Source organism: Coregonus lavaretus (genome assembly GCF_964263955.1).
Source record: "Coregonus lavaretus genome assembly, chromosome: 4".
Taxonomy (NCBI): Eukaryota; Metazoa; Chordata; class Actinopteri; order Salmoniformes; family Salmonidae; genus Coregonus; species Coregonus lavaretus.
The window spans coordinates 67836077-67852589 of NC_139991.1; the positions used below are offsets into that span (position 1 = coordinate 67836077).

General features: G+C 44.2%; 3 protein-coding genes across 6 annotated transcripts in view; 2 read left to right on the forward strand and 1 right to left on the reverse strand.

Moving 5' to 3' along the window:
• Window positions 1–33: 33 nt before the first annotated feature.
• LOC311127667 (protein SET-like) lies at window positions 34–4295 on the forward strand. The gene is made up of 8 exons (XM_084159528.1): window positions 34–280; window positions 1208–1265; window positions 1365–1507; window positions 1694–1797; window positions 1874–1987; window positions 2145–2315; window positions 2715–2843; window positions 3004–4295. The coding sequence occupies exons 1-8, from the start codon at window positions 211–213 to the stop codon at window positions 3022–3024; spliced, it is 810 nt and encodes a 269-aa protein (XP_084015654.1). The 5' UTR covers window positions 34–210; the 3' UTR covers window positions 3025–4295.
• A 221-nt stretch (window positions 4296–4516) lies between these two features.
• Window positions 4517–8977, forward strand: dync2i2 (dynein 2 intermediate chain 2). The gene is made up of 9 exons (XM_084159923.1): window positions 4517–4779; window positions 5331–5591; window positions 5886–5995; window positions 6104–6261; window positions 6384–6493; window positions 6846–7013; window positions 7256–7488; window positions 8032–8189; window positions 8488–8977. Exons 1-9 carry the CDS (start codon window positions 4702–4704, stop codon window positions 8724–8726), a joined length of 1515 nt encoding a protein of 504 aa, XP_084016049.1. The 5' UTR covers window positions 4517–4701; the 3' UTR covers window positions 8727–8977.
• The window catches only part of LOC311127995 (spectrin alpha chain, non-erythrocytic 1), a 48172-nt gene continuing 40636 nt past the window's right edge, over window positions 8978–16513 (reverse strand). For 3 of the 4 annotated variants that reach the window (XM_084159922.1, XM_084159920.1, XM_084159919.1), the window contains 14 exons: window positions 16199–16441; window positions 15813–16044; window positions 15481–15640; window positions 15245–15321; window positions 14931–15140; window positions 14436–14732; window positions 14033–14145; window positions 13140–13157; window positions 11392–11446; window positions 10708–10904; window positions 10569–10622; window positions 9964–10110; window positions 9607–9754; window positions 8978–9394 (listed from right to left, as the gene is read on the reverse strand). In XM_084159922.1, coding sequence (XP_084016048.1) covers window positions 9269–9394; window positions 9607–9754; window positions 9964–10110; window positions 10569–10622; window positions 10708–10904; window positions 11392–11446; window positions 13140–13157; window positions 14033–14145; window positions 14436–14732; window positions 14931–15140; window positions 15245–15321; window positions 15481–15640; window positions 15813–16044; window positions 16199–16441 — 2077 coding nt within the window. In that variant the 3' untranslated portion in view covers window positions 8978–9268. The remainder of the gene's footprint in view (window positions 9395–9606; window positions 9755–9963; window positions 10111–10568; window positions 10623–10707; window positions 10905–11391; window positions 11447–13139; window positions 13158–14032; window positions 14146–14435; window positions 14733–14930; window positions 15141–15244; window positions 15322–15480; window positions 15641–15812; window positions 16045–16198; window positions 16442–16513) is intronic. The other variant, XM_084159921.1, reaches the window with a different exon arrangement.

Consider the following 16513-nt stretch of genomic DNA (forward strand, 5'->3'; position numbering starts at 1 on the left):
GGAGTTTACTTTATTTTTGGGGGAATGCGCGTTCTGGCGAGCGCGAGAAGAGGAGTGTGTGTGCATGAGCAAAGCCTCTCTCGTTCACGACACACGCTTTATTTGCACTCCACCGTTCAAGGTGGAACTTCACCTTTCTCTTCCCGGAGGAGACGTCTAAACAACAGGGAATATATAGTCTGACGCAAACATCTACGGTGTTCGAAAATCATGGCAGCCTCGTCGGCGAAAGTCGTTAGAAAGGAGAACTCTAATCATGATGGAGCGGACGAGACCTCCGGTAAGAAATGGCGGCCTCCTGTACAACGCAATTTAGTTGTTTTTATATTGCAGTAACGTTACCATGGCGTATACTTTTGGTTTAGCTTTAGTTAGCCTGAAACGATGTATTTATTTGAAGGAGGCTTTAGCCAACTGATACATTTGATGGCTCGTACAGGACTAGTGAGAACAGAACTTGCTAGCTAACTGGCTAGCCAACTATGCTACAACGTCGTTGGAGGAGGCCATGTTGTGCCTTGCACAAGCTCATTGTGCCACGCAGGTTTGGGAGGAATTCGCGTGTATTTCCAAATTATAGTAACTTCTTAAGGTTAACTACCGTACACATGTTTTGTTAACTAACGTTGTTGTTTACAAAATAGCCCGTTAGTTAGTAAACTAACAAAATGCGCTAGTTAAGTTTGCGTGAGGCCCAGCATTCATTGTTGTTCCGCCATCGCGGTTTGCACCCATGCATTGAAGTAATTTGCGATTGTAAACGAACAAAATGCAGTACTAAGGTCGGCACGGATGTATAGATAACTGCAAAATATTGCATTAGTAAGACACTAGTAGTGTCGGGCCAGAATGCCAACAAGCTGTCGGTGAGGCCGGGGCGATATCAGTCCCCAGCGTGCAGCGGCCACATCATTCAAACCACGCGGCCTTGAGAAACAGCAGGAAGCTGCATCAGAGTACTTTGGCTCGTTTAGCTAGAGAGCTAGTTACGTCTTAATGGCTTGAAAGCTAATAGTTACTACAAAATGTGGTGGAATGCTTAGCTTGTGTACCCAATGCTCAAGTCTTCATGTACTAGACATTGTGTTTACGGTGGTTGGTTATCTTTACCCTGTATTTATTTTTACCATCAGCAAGATTTTCTACATATACATAATATTTCATTATTTTCTTTCAAGGAAATTAACACTAATTTAATCTCTTTCAGTAAAAGAGCAACAAGAAGCTATTGAACACATTGACGAAGTACAAAATGAAATTGACAGGTGAGCTAATTATCCGGAAACTTTTGTGGTTTTCAAGACTGACCTTTTACAGTATGAATATCGTCAAATTGTGTTGTTGCACGATTCTCTTCCCTTTAGATTGAACGAACAGGCCAGTGAGGAGATTTTAAAAGTAGAGCAGAAGTACAATAAGTTACGCCAGCCATTCTTCCAGAAGCGGTCAGAACTCATAGCTAAAATCCCCAACTTCTGGGTCACAACATTTGTCAACCACCCACAAGGTAAGTGCAGATATTATGCTCTTATTTTACTATTTCATGTTATTTTCTTGATGAATGAAGAGTTATTGTACACGGTGGGATTCTACACATGACAAACGATGTCCATCAGTATCAGTCTGATTATGGTGTTGCTATACAAACTGCTTTTGTCCAGTGACAAACTTTCTATGATTCTGTTCTTGTCAGTTTCAGCCCTTCTTGGTGAGGAGGATGAGGAGGCACTTCATTACCTTACCAGAGTGGAGGTGACTGAGTTTGAGGACATCAAGTCAGGTTACAGAATAGATTTTGTAAGTATTTAAATATTATTTTAGATTGTGCATTTTAAACAAAATTATGCATAAATTAACCATATTGTTTTTTCAGTACTTTGATGAGAACCCATACTTTGAGAACAAAATCCTCTCCAAAGAGTTTCACTTGAATGAAAGTGGGGACCCATCTTCAAAGTCAACTGAAATAAAATGGAAGGCTGGAAAGGTATGTTTACACATCTCAATTTTTACAGGGCATCTTATAAGTAAAGTGTTTTTAATATAGTCCAAGTGCTGTCTTGTGATGTCATGCTGCAGAAAACCAAAGCAAAATGCATGGCATCTCTGCTTTTTGATTATTTTGCTTTTCCCCCTGCTCCCAGGACCTGACAAAGCGTGCCGGCCAAACGCCGAACAAAGCGGGTAAGAAGAGGCAACACGAAGAACCAGAGAGCTTCTTCACCTGGTTCACAGATCACTCCGATGCAGGGGCAGACGAACTAGGAGAGGTCGTTAAGGATGACATCTGGCCAAACCCATTGCAGTACTACCTGGTATGATTCCATGCTATTGTCCATAGTTCTTTGTTGACTGCCCATGGTGCTTAATAAATTTTTTTGGTGTTAACCTAATCTTACTTTGGTAGGCCAGGTAGAGTATTCTGTATATTTCTTACAATTATCCAAAATATCCTGGCGTTAGGGCCATAGGGTTAGACCAAAGTGGCTCTGTAATAGAAAATATCTTGCAGATTTCACCTAAATGGTGTTTTGGGGACAACTTCAGAAGTGTGTTGAATAGCCATATGGTTCTACGGAACATGACTGAACCATATCCAGCCACCTAGACATCTCAACTGGATGCCTAGATTCCAAACTGTAAATCGTCTCCTGCTGGCATTATATGTCTGGGAACTCGTATTAATATAACATATGAACTCTTAACTCCACCAGGTCCCTGACATGGATGATGAGGAAGGGGAAGGTGAGGAGGATGAGGAAGAGGGCTTGGAGGACATTGATGAGGAAGGGGATGAGGATGAAGGAGAGGAAGATGATGAGGAAGAAGGGGAAGATGGAGAGGTATGGTAGATTTAATTCACTCCAGTCTTGTTTGCACAATATTGTACAACTTTTCCTGTCTTTGTGTATATATATATTTTTTAATGTGGTGGAAGATTGCCACTTGTCTGAAATGTTAGTCTTTACAGGCATGGGGTAAACGTGTATCTCTCTTCTACAGGATGACGGCGAGGATGATTAAGGCCGAAAATGACATATTCCAACCTACACCTTTTCCCATTCTTTCCTTTTACTCATCCTTCAACGCGTGGGCGCAAGAAGCTTTGTTTTCATTTTATTTTTGTATTATTTTGTGCTCTGTCTCCTGTTCCACATGCTTCCGCCTGTCCATACCATGTCTGCAGACGAGTAAATTCACAGGCCCACATCAGAAAACTCTGACGTCTCACGTGTCATAAAACTACTAGAAATGTCCATGAAGACCAATAAAAGAAAGTACAAGCATTCTGCACGTCATCTTATATAGACTAAAAGAAAGTTGAATAGCAATTTATATGTATGATAAATAAGGTTTCTGTTAAACTTGTGAGTTGAATAAAAATAAGCCATGGTGCTGTGATAACTTATTCTTAGCATCCCTAGACACTTAAAAAAAATATATATATATATACACACACACATTTTCTAAAACGGCAGAGTTTGGGGGGGGGGGGGTCTCCTGGAGTTTACACTTTTTCTTCGTCATGTGTTGTACTAACGGAAAGCACCAGCTTGTTCCTGTCAGCAATTGTAAATGTTTTGGGGTTGATATCTTGTTATGACATGGTTATTATTGTAGACAGTTAAATGGGGTTTGGTGGGGTAAGTGGGCATTTGACAACTCAACATTGATTGACTTTTCATTGTAATGTTTTACAGACACCCGTGAGGTTTGAAAATTACATTTTTAATAAAAACAAAACCCAAAAAAAATTCCTCTTGTAATTTTGAGCTTGGCTAATTAACAGGTTATTTAAAAAGAAAGTAAAGACCCTGTAGAATCTCATAGGATATACTGGTGATCTCCACCTTTTCCACTGAAAAACTGTTCACGTTAACATTTAAGTGTACAAGTTGCTTTGTTACAATAAATGTATACACAAGTGTTTGGGGTAGTTTTTGAACTGACACAATTTGTGTTGTGGGGGTAAAATATCTGTTAGGCTGATGGGGAAATAATTGTTACTGTCCAGAGAAACTTCTACTGATCACAGATTTTCAAGGTCATCATTCTTGTTCTGTAGTCACAACAGCCATTCAGTCGATCACCATAACTGTTTAATCAAATATTTTGTATACAGCACCCTATCTGTGGTTGAATGATGGATCGTTCATGTTCAGTAGGACCACTGCCCTTGTCTACTCACAGGAATACATTTTGTATACTTCAAATAAATCACGCCCTTCCCCTGCTTGGCAGGCGAGAATTCTACCACAAATGTTTGAGAAATAAATAATATAACTTGGCCCAGACATTGTGACTCTTGTTAAAATTCTTGCACCAGGTCAGCTCTAGACTGCGTGCCACTACTTGTCACGCGTTTATCGTGCCAAACATAAGTTATCGTCTTTGCTATTGATTTCACCAATCAGATCAGCGATTACTTCAAGGAAGGGTGCATTGTAAAAGTATTCGAACAGGGCCAAAATGACGACCCTTTTCAGAGGTAATGCGCATGGCGCTTAGAAACCCCCCCCCGGATTGGTTCCATCGTCGAGGTGTTTCCAAGGAAGCAGCAATAAACGGAAGTAAATCCATCTCTAAACATGGCTGTTTGTGTTGAATACATAAAATTAAGTTAACTGATATGTAACGCCGTATGGGGATGTTATTAATGTGCTACTAGCTAGACAGGTACGTCTATGAGGCACAGTAATCATGTTCACTGATGAAACTTTGGATGCCTTGGGCGTTGAGTCGCTGTGGAGGAAATCGCAACAGTTGGCACAGGAGTCGGTATGTTCTGTTGACAACCTAATTAGCTGGCATCAGAGGTTTTGCTATTGCATGCTAGCTGATTATTGGTTTAGCTAACTATCTATTTCGTGTACGTTTACCTACCTGGCTATATATGACAAGGCTATAGGCCCTGAAAAGATCAGACACATGAATACTACCAGTGGAGAATATTGCTAAAGCTCCTGAATCTGCCAATCGATGCCTTCTTTAGCTAGCCAAAATAGCTAGCTAGTTAGCGATGATGGTCTGGAGCGACAGTCTGCACATCACTGATCAGTGTTGGTGATGGGCTGACCACGTGCATTGTCCAAAGTGTCATTTTCAGCGTTGTTGTGAAGCCCAACATATTTCTAAACATACTAGTAGCTAGTTGACAAGGTACAAAATTGTGGGTTTCTCATCAACAGTTGGTGGAATTACTGACACACTTGGGTCAACTGGAGTCAGAAACATTATTTGTGCAATAATCAAGCCAGCTATGGGCATGCTTTGACATTATATAGGCCTAATATAACCCTAGTAGGCTATGTCTGTTGTTGGTTTTTCAGAGAGGTTGTCAGACCCGGCCCGTACACACAGCTGAGGCTGAAATACAGCCCCTGCTTAATGCAGATAATGGCACCCAGACGGATCCACAAGACCACCTCACAGACCAACTCCTCCTTGAAAGTGAGCTCCGACCAGAGTCTCCTGGGCTGAGGGACTTCCTGCATCGAGTGGAGGACATGGTTGTCAAGGAGTTGGCCAATAACGCCAAGAGTCATGCGTTTGATGGGTTCGACGTGAATTGGGAGGATCAGAACGAGACGGTGAGAATAGTATAAGTAACACACTAACAAAACTAATCACACAGTGTGCATTATTTTCATGTTACAAAAAAAAGAAAAACGTTCGTTTATTTAGTAAATATTTTCTTAACTCTTATTTCCTTAAAACTGCATTGTTGGTTAAGGGCTTGTAAGGACGCATTTCATGGTAAGGTCTACAGCTGTTGTATTCGGGCATGTGACAAATAACATTTTATTTGATATTGGACAAACTATATATTTTTATTTTTATTTCCCCCTGTTGTATTGTCAATTCTAAAATGTGTTTGTGTGTAGGTTTCATGCATGCATCGTCTCCAGCACCCCAGTGCCCAGGAGAAGGGTCTTCAAGTTACCAGCATATCCTGGAGTTGCACAGGTTCAGTAATCGCCTGCGCCTTCGGTCGGTATGTTCAAACTCAAGACTTCAGTCTTCCTTCACATTCATTTGCCAACATCGTAGTTGTGTAGCCAAAAGTTGAGGTGAACAGTGATCTATCTGTTCTCTGTCTCAGTGTTGATGACGGAGACTGGAGCACAGAGAAGTCCTGTGTGTGCACTTGGAACCTGGACCGCAGAGGCCTGAACCCCAAACGACCAGACACGGTCATAGACGTGGCCAGGCCTGTCATGTCTCTGTCCTTCCACCCCTCTCAACCCTCTCTCATAGCTGGTATACACTTCCATGTTGCTTCTGCCAGTGGTTTGATCACCTACTGATCTCAGTACATAAATACAACGGTCCTGTGTACCACACTCCTTCTTACTTATCTCACCATCCACCCAACGCCACAGGAGGTCTTTACAGTGGAGAGGTAGTGGTCTGGGACACGAACAGGACACAGGACCTCATTTTGGCGCAAACAGGAATGTCGACCGACACTCACCGGGAGCCAGTCTACCAGGTATAGACATCTCATACTGTCTCCTATGGCACTAAAATACACATGTTAACCGATGGTAAATGCTTTATCTAGTATTGGTTATTCTCATGGTGTAATTTATACACAGTCCCTATGTACTGTAGGTCCCTTGTATATTATTAATAAACTACATGAATATCACATAGTGGTGAGATAATCTTTATGAGATGACGACAGTAAGATTTTGATACCAGGGTCGTGTTCATTAGGCACCAAACAGAAGACAAGGGATTGAAACTGTGAGGGACTACCTGGACTTGTCCAATAAGAAACACACGTTTTCAGTAGCAAGCCATAATAAACAGGACACAGGTCTGAACAAGTGTGTTTTCAGGTAGCCTGGGTCCCCGGACCAAGGCGAGGGGAGATGGTGGTGCTGAGTGCTGGCTCTGGGGGCAGGGTGCTGCTGTGGACAGTGGACTCAGACGAGGGGAGGCTGGTGCTCAATGCCGGCTTTGCCCTCGTCAGACAGCAGGTTCCTCACAACAGTGCACTGAGCAAGGTGAGACTCGGGATACAGGGGCCAACGTGGTATGCCAACGTTGTGATTTATAAACCGTGAAAATTTATTTCGATTTTACATGAAAATGTGTGATAAATAGATGAAATATGATTGTGTTATTTACAAAACTGTATGAATGTTTATAGACATTTATCTATAGACATTGTTTTCTTAAACCTTCCAAAAATACTCTCCTTCTGAAGTTGTTCTTGTAACGGTACCTACCTGCCTGCCTGCTACAGGGCAGAGGGAGCAGCAATGTGGGGGTCACCTCCCTGGCCCTGTCCCCCTGGGACTTGGATACATTCCTGGTGGGCTCTGAAAGCGGCCTGGTCCTCAAGTGCTCCTTCTCAGCCCAGACGCTGGCGGCAGCGCCCCCCGATGGAGAGAGTGTGACGCTGCGTGCCCCAGCCCAGTTCTCCTTCAGCCCCCGAGGTGGCCCCATCCACTCTTTGCACTGCTCCCCTTTCCACAGGTGAGCGACACGTGGGTGGGAAGGTCGCAATGGCATACTCCTCACATCCTCGTCTCCTTCTCAAAACCCATTGGATGAGAAACCAGAGGTCCCTCCCCTCTGACCTACAATGGGTTTTGAGAAGGAGTCGAGGAGAGAGGATGGGAGGAGTATGCAATTGAGATGTTCCCCATGGTTCAGGTCAGGTCTGAAGGTGGTTTTAGTGAAAATTATCCAGACCGAATGCTTGAGACTATGATTTAAGATTTACAAAAATAAGAAAACTGAACATTCCTTTACTCGAACCTCTTAGTCGTTATACTGTTTTGATGCCAAAACCCTGGAACGAACCAGTGCTATTCATGTTTACTTGTTGTTTGTTACAGTTTGCCCTGTTCCTATAGTACATTTGGAAGCGTGTAGCTAACTCGCATCTCGTAATGGATCTCAAAATAAGCTTTGAACTCTGCAGCTGTAAAACCTTTGTAAAATGCTTTATGGTACCATATCATTCTGTCAATGAATCAAAGTTATTATCTAGTTGTCTCCCATTTCGTGTCTAAGGAACCTGTTTGTCAGTGTGGGGACCGACGGCCTTGCCCACCTCTACTCTCTGCTGCAGCCCGATCCTCTGCTCTCGCTGCGGGTGTCCGACTCCTATGTGTTCGGGGTACGCTGGTCGCCAACGAGGCCCCTTCTCTTTGCCGCTGCCACAGGACAAGGTATGCTCCATTTCAGCTCATTCTCAATTGGTTCATAGAACATCGCTATAAATAGTCTGACTTGAGCCAGAGTTAATATATTGAAAATCATAAAGGGCCCTATTCAGACTTGCGATAAGTCAACATCCAAAAATGTTCACTTAAGTCCATGTTAAGTCTACTTATCAAGTCTGAATCAGGCCCTAACTGCTAAAAACAATGGCACATCTTGATGTAAAGTTAACTCACCAGTTCAATTAACTTTTAGTTTTTCACTAAACAGCCAAGTTTAAAAGCCCATAACCTCCTCTCTTCCCAGGTCTGGTGCAGATATTTGATCTGGGCAGGAAGTCACTGAGACCAGCAGCCACCATAGACCAGCTGACGGGTGGCCAACCAGTCTACTGCCTGGAGTTCAACTCCAGACGGAAAGACCTCCTAGCGGTGGGCAATGCCGACGGCTCCGTCAACATTTGGCACCTGAGCACGGAGCTGACGGAACAGGGGCCCCGAGAGACCGCCAAGCTGGAGCAACTAGCCAATGAGGTGGCAGAGTGAGACGAGGCAGGAAGGAGAGGGCCAATGAAGTTAAAGAATAACAGGGCTGTGGATGTATATAGGTAGAAGAACGTGGGTTTTAGTTTTTGTGCCATATACTATTTTAGATTTGTATCCTTTTGAGATGGTGAAACGTCAACTATTACTCAGTAGGTACTGAAGACTGGTTATTAAGGCCTTCATTGTTTGTTTTTGTACTGAAATAAAACATAAGAGTGGATTCATGTTGTAATAAAGGCACAGAAAACACATTTCCAGTTCTAACCAGTAGCGTTTATTAAATCACACTGCAGTCCTTATTGTGATGTTACAGCATACCATCAATATAGGGTCTTAAATCCAGCGAAAGCACTAAAACATTCAAATGCAGACAGATCCACTAGGCTACCGTCAGTGAAGCACAAAGAGTGAGATATATAGCTATAGATAGATACTGATAACTATGGAGTATTCTAGTGTCAGACTCATGCAGTTTCAGTTGTGTTTTTGTGTGTGTGTGTGTGCGGCAAACGCATCCCGATTGGTCACTGGCAGGCAAGGGATCAGTTGACGAAAAGCGAGCGGGTGAATTCGACAAAGTCGAAGGCCGAGGGCATTTCCCGGCCCTTGCTGTCTAGGTAGGGCTTCATGTGCGAGATGCAGTAGTCTGCCTGTTCCTTGGACAGATTCTGAATGAAGAGGAGAAGAGATGGTAAGTTATTTTATCTCAGAAAAACAAAAAATCTTATAAAACCTCTTAAGTTATTTAAGAGACATTTATAAATGTGCAACTTATGGCTGAAGCTCATATTCATAATTCTGGTCCTATTTAATAGTCTCTTTTCCATAAGCACTGTGACAGAGCCAGAAAGTGGACGAGGGAAGGCCGGAGTGTAAGTACCTGGTAAAGCTCCTCCTTGGTAACGTAGGGCTTGGCATCGACGCTGAGGGCTCGGAAGGCGCTCTCAATCTCCTCGCTGGACTTGACGTTCTCTGTCTCGCGGCTGATCATGAAGGCCATGTACTCCTGCAAGGACACGTTGCCATCCCTGGAAAACACAGAATGAAATCATTTAGCCATAATAAAGCACTTGAAGAAAACCAAATAGAAGAAAATATGAGGCAACACGACATACACCCATTCTGAATAAAATCACATTCTTGTGAATGTTAGCTTTGCTCAAATATTATTCAAACTACTGATTGGACTTATGAAAACCCCAAGTAGAGATGAGTGAGAAGAGCTGGGGTTGCTGACCTGTTGGGGTCGACAGTGTCAAGGATGGACTCAAACTCGGGGTCTGGCTCTCCCTCCTCCACCATGGGCAGGTCGTAACCCAGCGAGCGCAGACACGACTTGAACTCCTGGTGGTTCAGACGGCCAGACTTCTCTTTGTCAAAGTGCCTGGGAGCAAAGGGAAAAGAAAATGGTTGAGATTATTGGGAGTTCCTTTACTTTAAGCAACTACTTGGTATGACCAGAAGGTATGGTGAAAACGTCCACCACTCACTTGAACATCATGTTAAGATGGCCGCCACTCACTTGAACATCATGTTAAAATGGCCACCACTCACTTGAACATCATGTTAAAATGGCCACCACTCACTTGAACATCATGTTAAAATGGCCGCCACTCACTTGAACATCATGTTAAAATGGCCGCCACTCACTTGAACATCATGTTAAAATGGCCGCCACTCACTTGAACATCATGTTAAAATGGCCGCCACTCACTTGAACATCATGTTAAAATGGCCGCCACTCACTTGAACATCATGTTAAAATGGCCGCCACTCACTTGAATATCATGTTAAAATGGCCGCCACTCACTTGAACATCATGTTAAAATGGCCGCCACTCACTTGAACATCATGCTGAACTCCTTCAGGGCATCCTCTGTCACTCCAGTGGTGTTCCTATGGTGGGAGAGAGATACAAGATTAGGAAATATGTTCACTGCTTGTGAGGTACTGTATGTGTGTGTGTCTCTCCCTCTCTGACCTGGCCTGGATCTGCTGCTCTAGGTTGTGCTGCATCCTCATGCCCAGTTGGTCTAGCTGGTCCCACTGCTGAGCCAGGCCCACCGTGCTGTGTTCTGTGTACTTGTTGTCCAGGATCAGAGCCTCCTCCATGGCCGCGCCCAGGTCCTCGATCTTCTTCAGTTGGCTGCGCATGGCCCGGATCTCCTGGTGCTTACGCTACAGACAGAGTGGCACACAGAAGGGTGAGGCTCTGCAATTACAAACCTAGTCAATACAGTTTAAATATAATTGGTACTCCCCGTATCTAGCTTCATTCTTGTGTTACTATTTTAATTTTGTATAATGTTTTACATTCTGAATTTGTTGGGAAGGGCTCGTAAGAAAGCATTCCACGGTAAAGTCTACACCTGTTGTATTCGGCGCATGTGACAAATACATTTGGATTTGAAATAGCCAAAATGGTTGTCTAAAGCAGGGTTTCCCAACCCTCTCCTCAAGCCCCCCAAACATTTTAAATGTTTATTTTAACCCTAAACTGGCACACCTGATTCAATTAGTCGACTAATCACTAAGCCTTTGACTAATTGAATCAGGTGTGCCAGTTTAGGGTTAAAACAAAAATGCAAAACGTCTGGGGGGGCCGAGGAGAGGGTTGTGAAACCCTCTAGTCCTATAGCATAAATGATGAGGGGTTCTTTCTTACCTTGGTTGCCTCAAGTTGTGATTCCAAGGTTCCGGACTCTTCTACCATGCAGGACCTAGATGCATACACACAAGTGTCAGGGGAGAGGGCCTTGACAGGATGATCAAATATTGGGATAAACAACATGCCACAGCCATCAAGATCAGGTGATACAGTCACACGCGTACACAGTCCCCACAGAGTCTGCACCCACACCCATCTGGTCGTAGGAACCCTTAGATACAACCCCATTCCTACTCTGAAATTCATTCTCATTTTGATAATAAGATCCATTTAATATATTTGAATATACTAGAGGTGTGTCAAGAGATTCCAAACAAATCTTGAAACTTACAAAAGAAGCAAAGTAAAGATTTTTCTGAAACCTCAATATTTTTCAAAAAATGTCTGAGAACATAAGACTGGAGAACATTTGGTGAATTAAAAAGGCAGGGAAATAGAAGTACAAAACAGTAGTAAAAAAAAAAAGTTTCCCTCACTCTCAAAATGTCCAGAGCCACCCCCACCCAAAAAACCTTCCCTTTGCACAATGCCAGTCAATTCATGCCAAAGAAGCCAACTCATAGCCATGGTAACCTATACCATGCAAGGTTAGGGCTACTGTGTACACGGCAGGAAACTGCATTTGAACCCTGAATCAGTTATGAATTAGTGTAACAAATTCAGCAAAAAAAATGTGTGTCCAACAACACATTTTGCAGTGTCCACCCCTAAATTTGGTGGGAAAAAAATCCCCAGAAGATGAAGACTCTTCACTCCTTTAAAACGGTGCTCAATGTAGCCAGACTCGCAAAAGAGTATCCAGACCAATCATGAAGTTGATCTTAGTTTCAGGAAGCTACATTGTGGTGACGTTAGTAGAGATGTAACTGTGCAAACAGATCTCAAATGGTGGATTTTAGAAGTGCATGAAGACACGCAACCCAGAGGGCGTGATAGAAGTAATGTAGGGAGAAGGAAAGGCGAGTGAGAATGGAAAACCATGTGGAAAAGTAAAAGACCTTCCGGAAAGATCATCACCGACTTCATATTGAATGACACAGACAACCCGTCGATAAGCTATGCTATTTAGAACAGGAGGGAGGAAAGGGATGAAAAGAAGGTAAATACCAACAGGAAAAGAGGGAAATTATACAACAGAGATATTCAAAAATGAAAGAAAATAGGCTAAAGTTGAAAAGGGGGGGGGCATACAGAAACTCAGAGGGAATTACAGTAATAATACACAATACAACATGGATTCCTAGTGAAACCTGGTCCAGTTTTACCTTCACTTGACAGATACCTACCTACCTGGTGCTTCTATGTTAACCAACATATATGATGCAATATCTTGCCACCGACCTGACAACAAACCTGTAGTGGCTCATCAACAAGCCTGTTTGGTCCAAAACACTGTCACTCCAATCAACCCTCATTGATTTGACCCCATTCACACAGTCGGACACAAACAAACACAGTAGAGCCGTATCGCTAAATTTCAATGGCAAAAACGAAAAGACGAAGCAGACCCAAGTCTTTGGTCCCATAACATACTGTATGTAAAATATTGTGTGCTATAGCTTGGAAAATAAATAAATGTGATCCTGGATAACAAACATAATGATGTGTGTTTCCAACATTAGGGATGTTTTCCTAAAGAAGTTAAATCCGCTTCGTGTTTTGTTTCCTTGCCATGATACTAATGAGTATCGCGATACTGGTATCGTCCCGGCCCCAACTGAGAGATAGTAAAATGTGATATTAACCCATCCAGAAGATATGTCCTGATTAGCAAAGTTATCCCAAGCATCAGCGAGGTAGCAGCAAGAGAGGGAGGGAGAGGAAAGGGGGGGGAGAGGGAGAGGAAAGGGAGGGGGGGGAGAGAGAGAGAGACAACAGTTAGAAACACTAGGCAGGGACAAAATGGTCACACCATCCCCCCCCCCCCCCCCCCCTAAACAAACATATACAGACACAGGCACAGAAATACAGTGTGAGCACAGGAGCATCTGCAGTATGATCCGTTTTCATTTTTAAACATTCACAGACCACTTGTGTGGTTATGTAAAAGTTGTATCAGTGCTCCCCCACCCACCTCCCAAAATATACATAACATACGATACACACTAAGCATGCGTTGCCTGGGGCCTATTCAGTGAGGAGCAACATTCAAAGCATGGCAGATATAAATGCAAGGTTGTAGAATAGAGACAAACTAAAGTAAAGAATCATGTCATTTTCATACAACAAACATCTATCTGCAATATTTCACATTCCGCTCCGATGAATAGCAACTCCCTGTTCTCTATGGCTGAGAACATTGTGGCAGAGAGAGACCGGATGTAGATTTCTGAGTAGCAGGCACATTTAAAGTAGCTCCATTGATTTCTCATTGTATTAAGAGAATCTAAAGAACGATGCATGCAACATTTAAAGACAGATCAATGCTATTCATGCAGGTCACGTTATTCAATTAACTCAAACTACATTCTTTAAAATCAGCCACAACGGCTTGGAAACGTCCCCATTCTATTCCTAGAAATAGTCCTAGTTTCCCATCTATTAAATTGCCAAAATCTATTAAATTGCCAAAAGGCATGTTGATTAAGGGAGTGCTGTGAGCTCACTGTCTTCCGGGCACAACAGATCCAGACCCTACCTGGTCTCCTGCAGCCACTGGTGGAATGCATTGGCATGCTGCGCAAACTCCTGCCGCAGCTTGTCGTTCTCCTCCTGCCTCCTCTGCTCCTTCTGCAGCTCCAGCTCTCGTTCCTATACAGACAGAGGGATGAAGATGGATGGATGAAGTGCTTCCCAGACATGATGCAGATCAAGACACCCCCACCCAGAGGTCCTCATTGGTTCTGGACATAAGTAGGGCATTGAAGTGGGGAATAGGACAACATTTGAGATGTGCATGTCCTCCTCACCAAGCCTGGTCCTCAGATACGTTTGTGCTGTATAGCCAACTCATATGGTCGTTGACATGCCAACTGGTTGGTGATACAACACAAAACAGATCTGGGACCAGGCTACCTCCCACCCCTATTCCCCCTCCTAACCTTGATGATCTTCTGCAGGTTCCTCCAGGTCTCCTCCAGGGCCTCCATGGTGAACCAGGTGTAGGGGTTGGACACCACCTGGTAGCTCTTGATCTGCCGGTCCAGCTCGGCCAGCTGGTTGAAGTCGGCCTGCGCCGAGCTCAGCGATGAGCGGAAGGCCTCGTGGGCGTCGCGCAGCGCCCGGATCTCCTCCAGCGAGTTGCAGCGCACCGGATCTGTCAAGTCCTCCTCAGCGTTTTCAAACCAGCTGTTGAAGGCCGACGCCTTCTTGGCAAAGGTCAGGAACAGGTCTTCCACCTGGAGAGAGAAGCAAGATGGAGTTGATGGAGGTAAGGGGTTCACATCCACTAAGGTTTTTTACTTTGCAGGTGAAGGATAGTCTGATATTCCTGTTCAAAATATGAACATTAACAACAATGACATCTATGAATTGTAGTCATGATATCCTCATCGTAAGCTAAATGATAATTACCTGTCATCATAGTCGTTACATACCTTCCTGAAGTGCTCCTGGGCCTCCAGCAGTTTCTTCTTGCGGGCCTGCGAGTTGTCGAGAAGCTGGTTCCAGCGTTTCATGAGGGCGGCATGGCGCGCCTCAATGGCCTTGGACTGGACGTGCTTGGCCGCCAGCAGCTGGTCCTTGAGGGCCGTGATGTTGGTGATGCCCTCCTGCTGGAAGGCCTGCAGCCCCGCGTCAAACGTCTCCTGTGGACCCGAGGGGGGAAGGGAGAACATGATGAGGCATGGGAGAACGAGTCTAGCTTTCTGGCACAAAACGGCTGCCGTGGCATCATATTGCTACACCGTACCTGCTTAGTGAGTAACGTCTGCACAGAGGAGAGATCTCGTCCGTAGTCATCAGTCTTCAGGCTGTTCTCCTTCTCACCTGAACAAACAACCAGACAGTATATATTCAGTGCTATGCCAAAAAACAAGAACATGCTTTCATCTTTCTGGGAACACATGCAAAAATCATATTGCAACACCAAAGAATGCTGAAGCCTCATGCCCTAAACCTTCCCCCCTCTCAGGTCCCAAACCTTACCGATCCAGGACTCTACCACGTCAGCCTTCCAGTTGAACTGCAGGAAGGCAGAGTTCTCATCCAGCTTGGCTTTCCTCATGGCAGCGGCCCGCTCCAGCTCAGACACCTTGCCCCGCAGGGACACCATCTTGGCTGAGATGCTGTCCACGTGGTGGTTGTTCTAATGGAGGGAGGGACGGACACAAGCAAAATATGCATTTAACAGTCTGGGTGAATTAACAACAGCCAAGGTAAGTGGAAAATCATTGTAAAAGTTGCTATTTTGTGTGTGTGAACTATTGCTTAAACACTTTCAGCTGGTACCGTATGACAATGGTATTGTCAGTGTTTACCTTCTTGATGAGCTCGTCTCCGTTGGAACACACGTCATTCACTCTGTCCCTGTGCACGGAGAAGTCAGTCTCAAACGCCTCATGCTTCTTTAATAGGCCCTGCACAGCGGCCAGGGTATCCCCGTAGTCTTCGCTTCCCACTAGGTTCAGCTTCTCATTAATCCAGGCTTCCTCCTCTTCAACATTTGCAACAAACTGCTGGTACTCCAGCGATTCCTCCAGCCTCTGTCCCCTAATCACACACACATAGGCACACACAGATTAACACTCAACATCCATGAATGTTTAAATTGATAATGGCGTTTCACTGCAAAACAGGCCTGTGAATGTGTGTGTGTGTCAGAATGTATACGTGTGTCTGCGTGTGTGCGCGTTCTCAGTCTAACCTGGCTGCAGCCAGGTCCTTCAGCTCCGTCCAATGCTCCTCAAACTGGCCCAGCCTCTGCTCGATCTCTTCCTGGCCGATGGTGTTGTCATCGGACAGCTTCTTCCCTGTGTCCTGCACAGACTGGATGGCCGGCTCATGGGCCCCCAACTCAGCTTCCAGCCTCTTGTGTTTCTTCCTCAGATTCTGCACTCCTGTCAAATCACGTCCATAGTCCTCCGAACTCACTAGCAATTTCTTTTCTCTGGATAGAGATAAGAGACAGTGAGAGTGAAAGAGATGAAAAAAGATAGTGTTAGTAATTGACCTCAACATT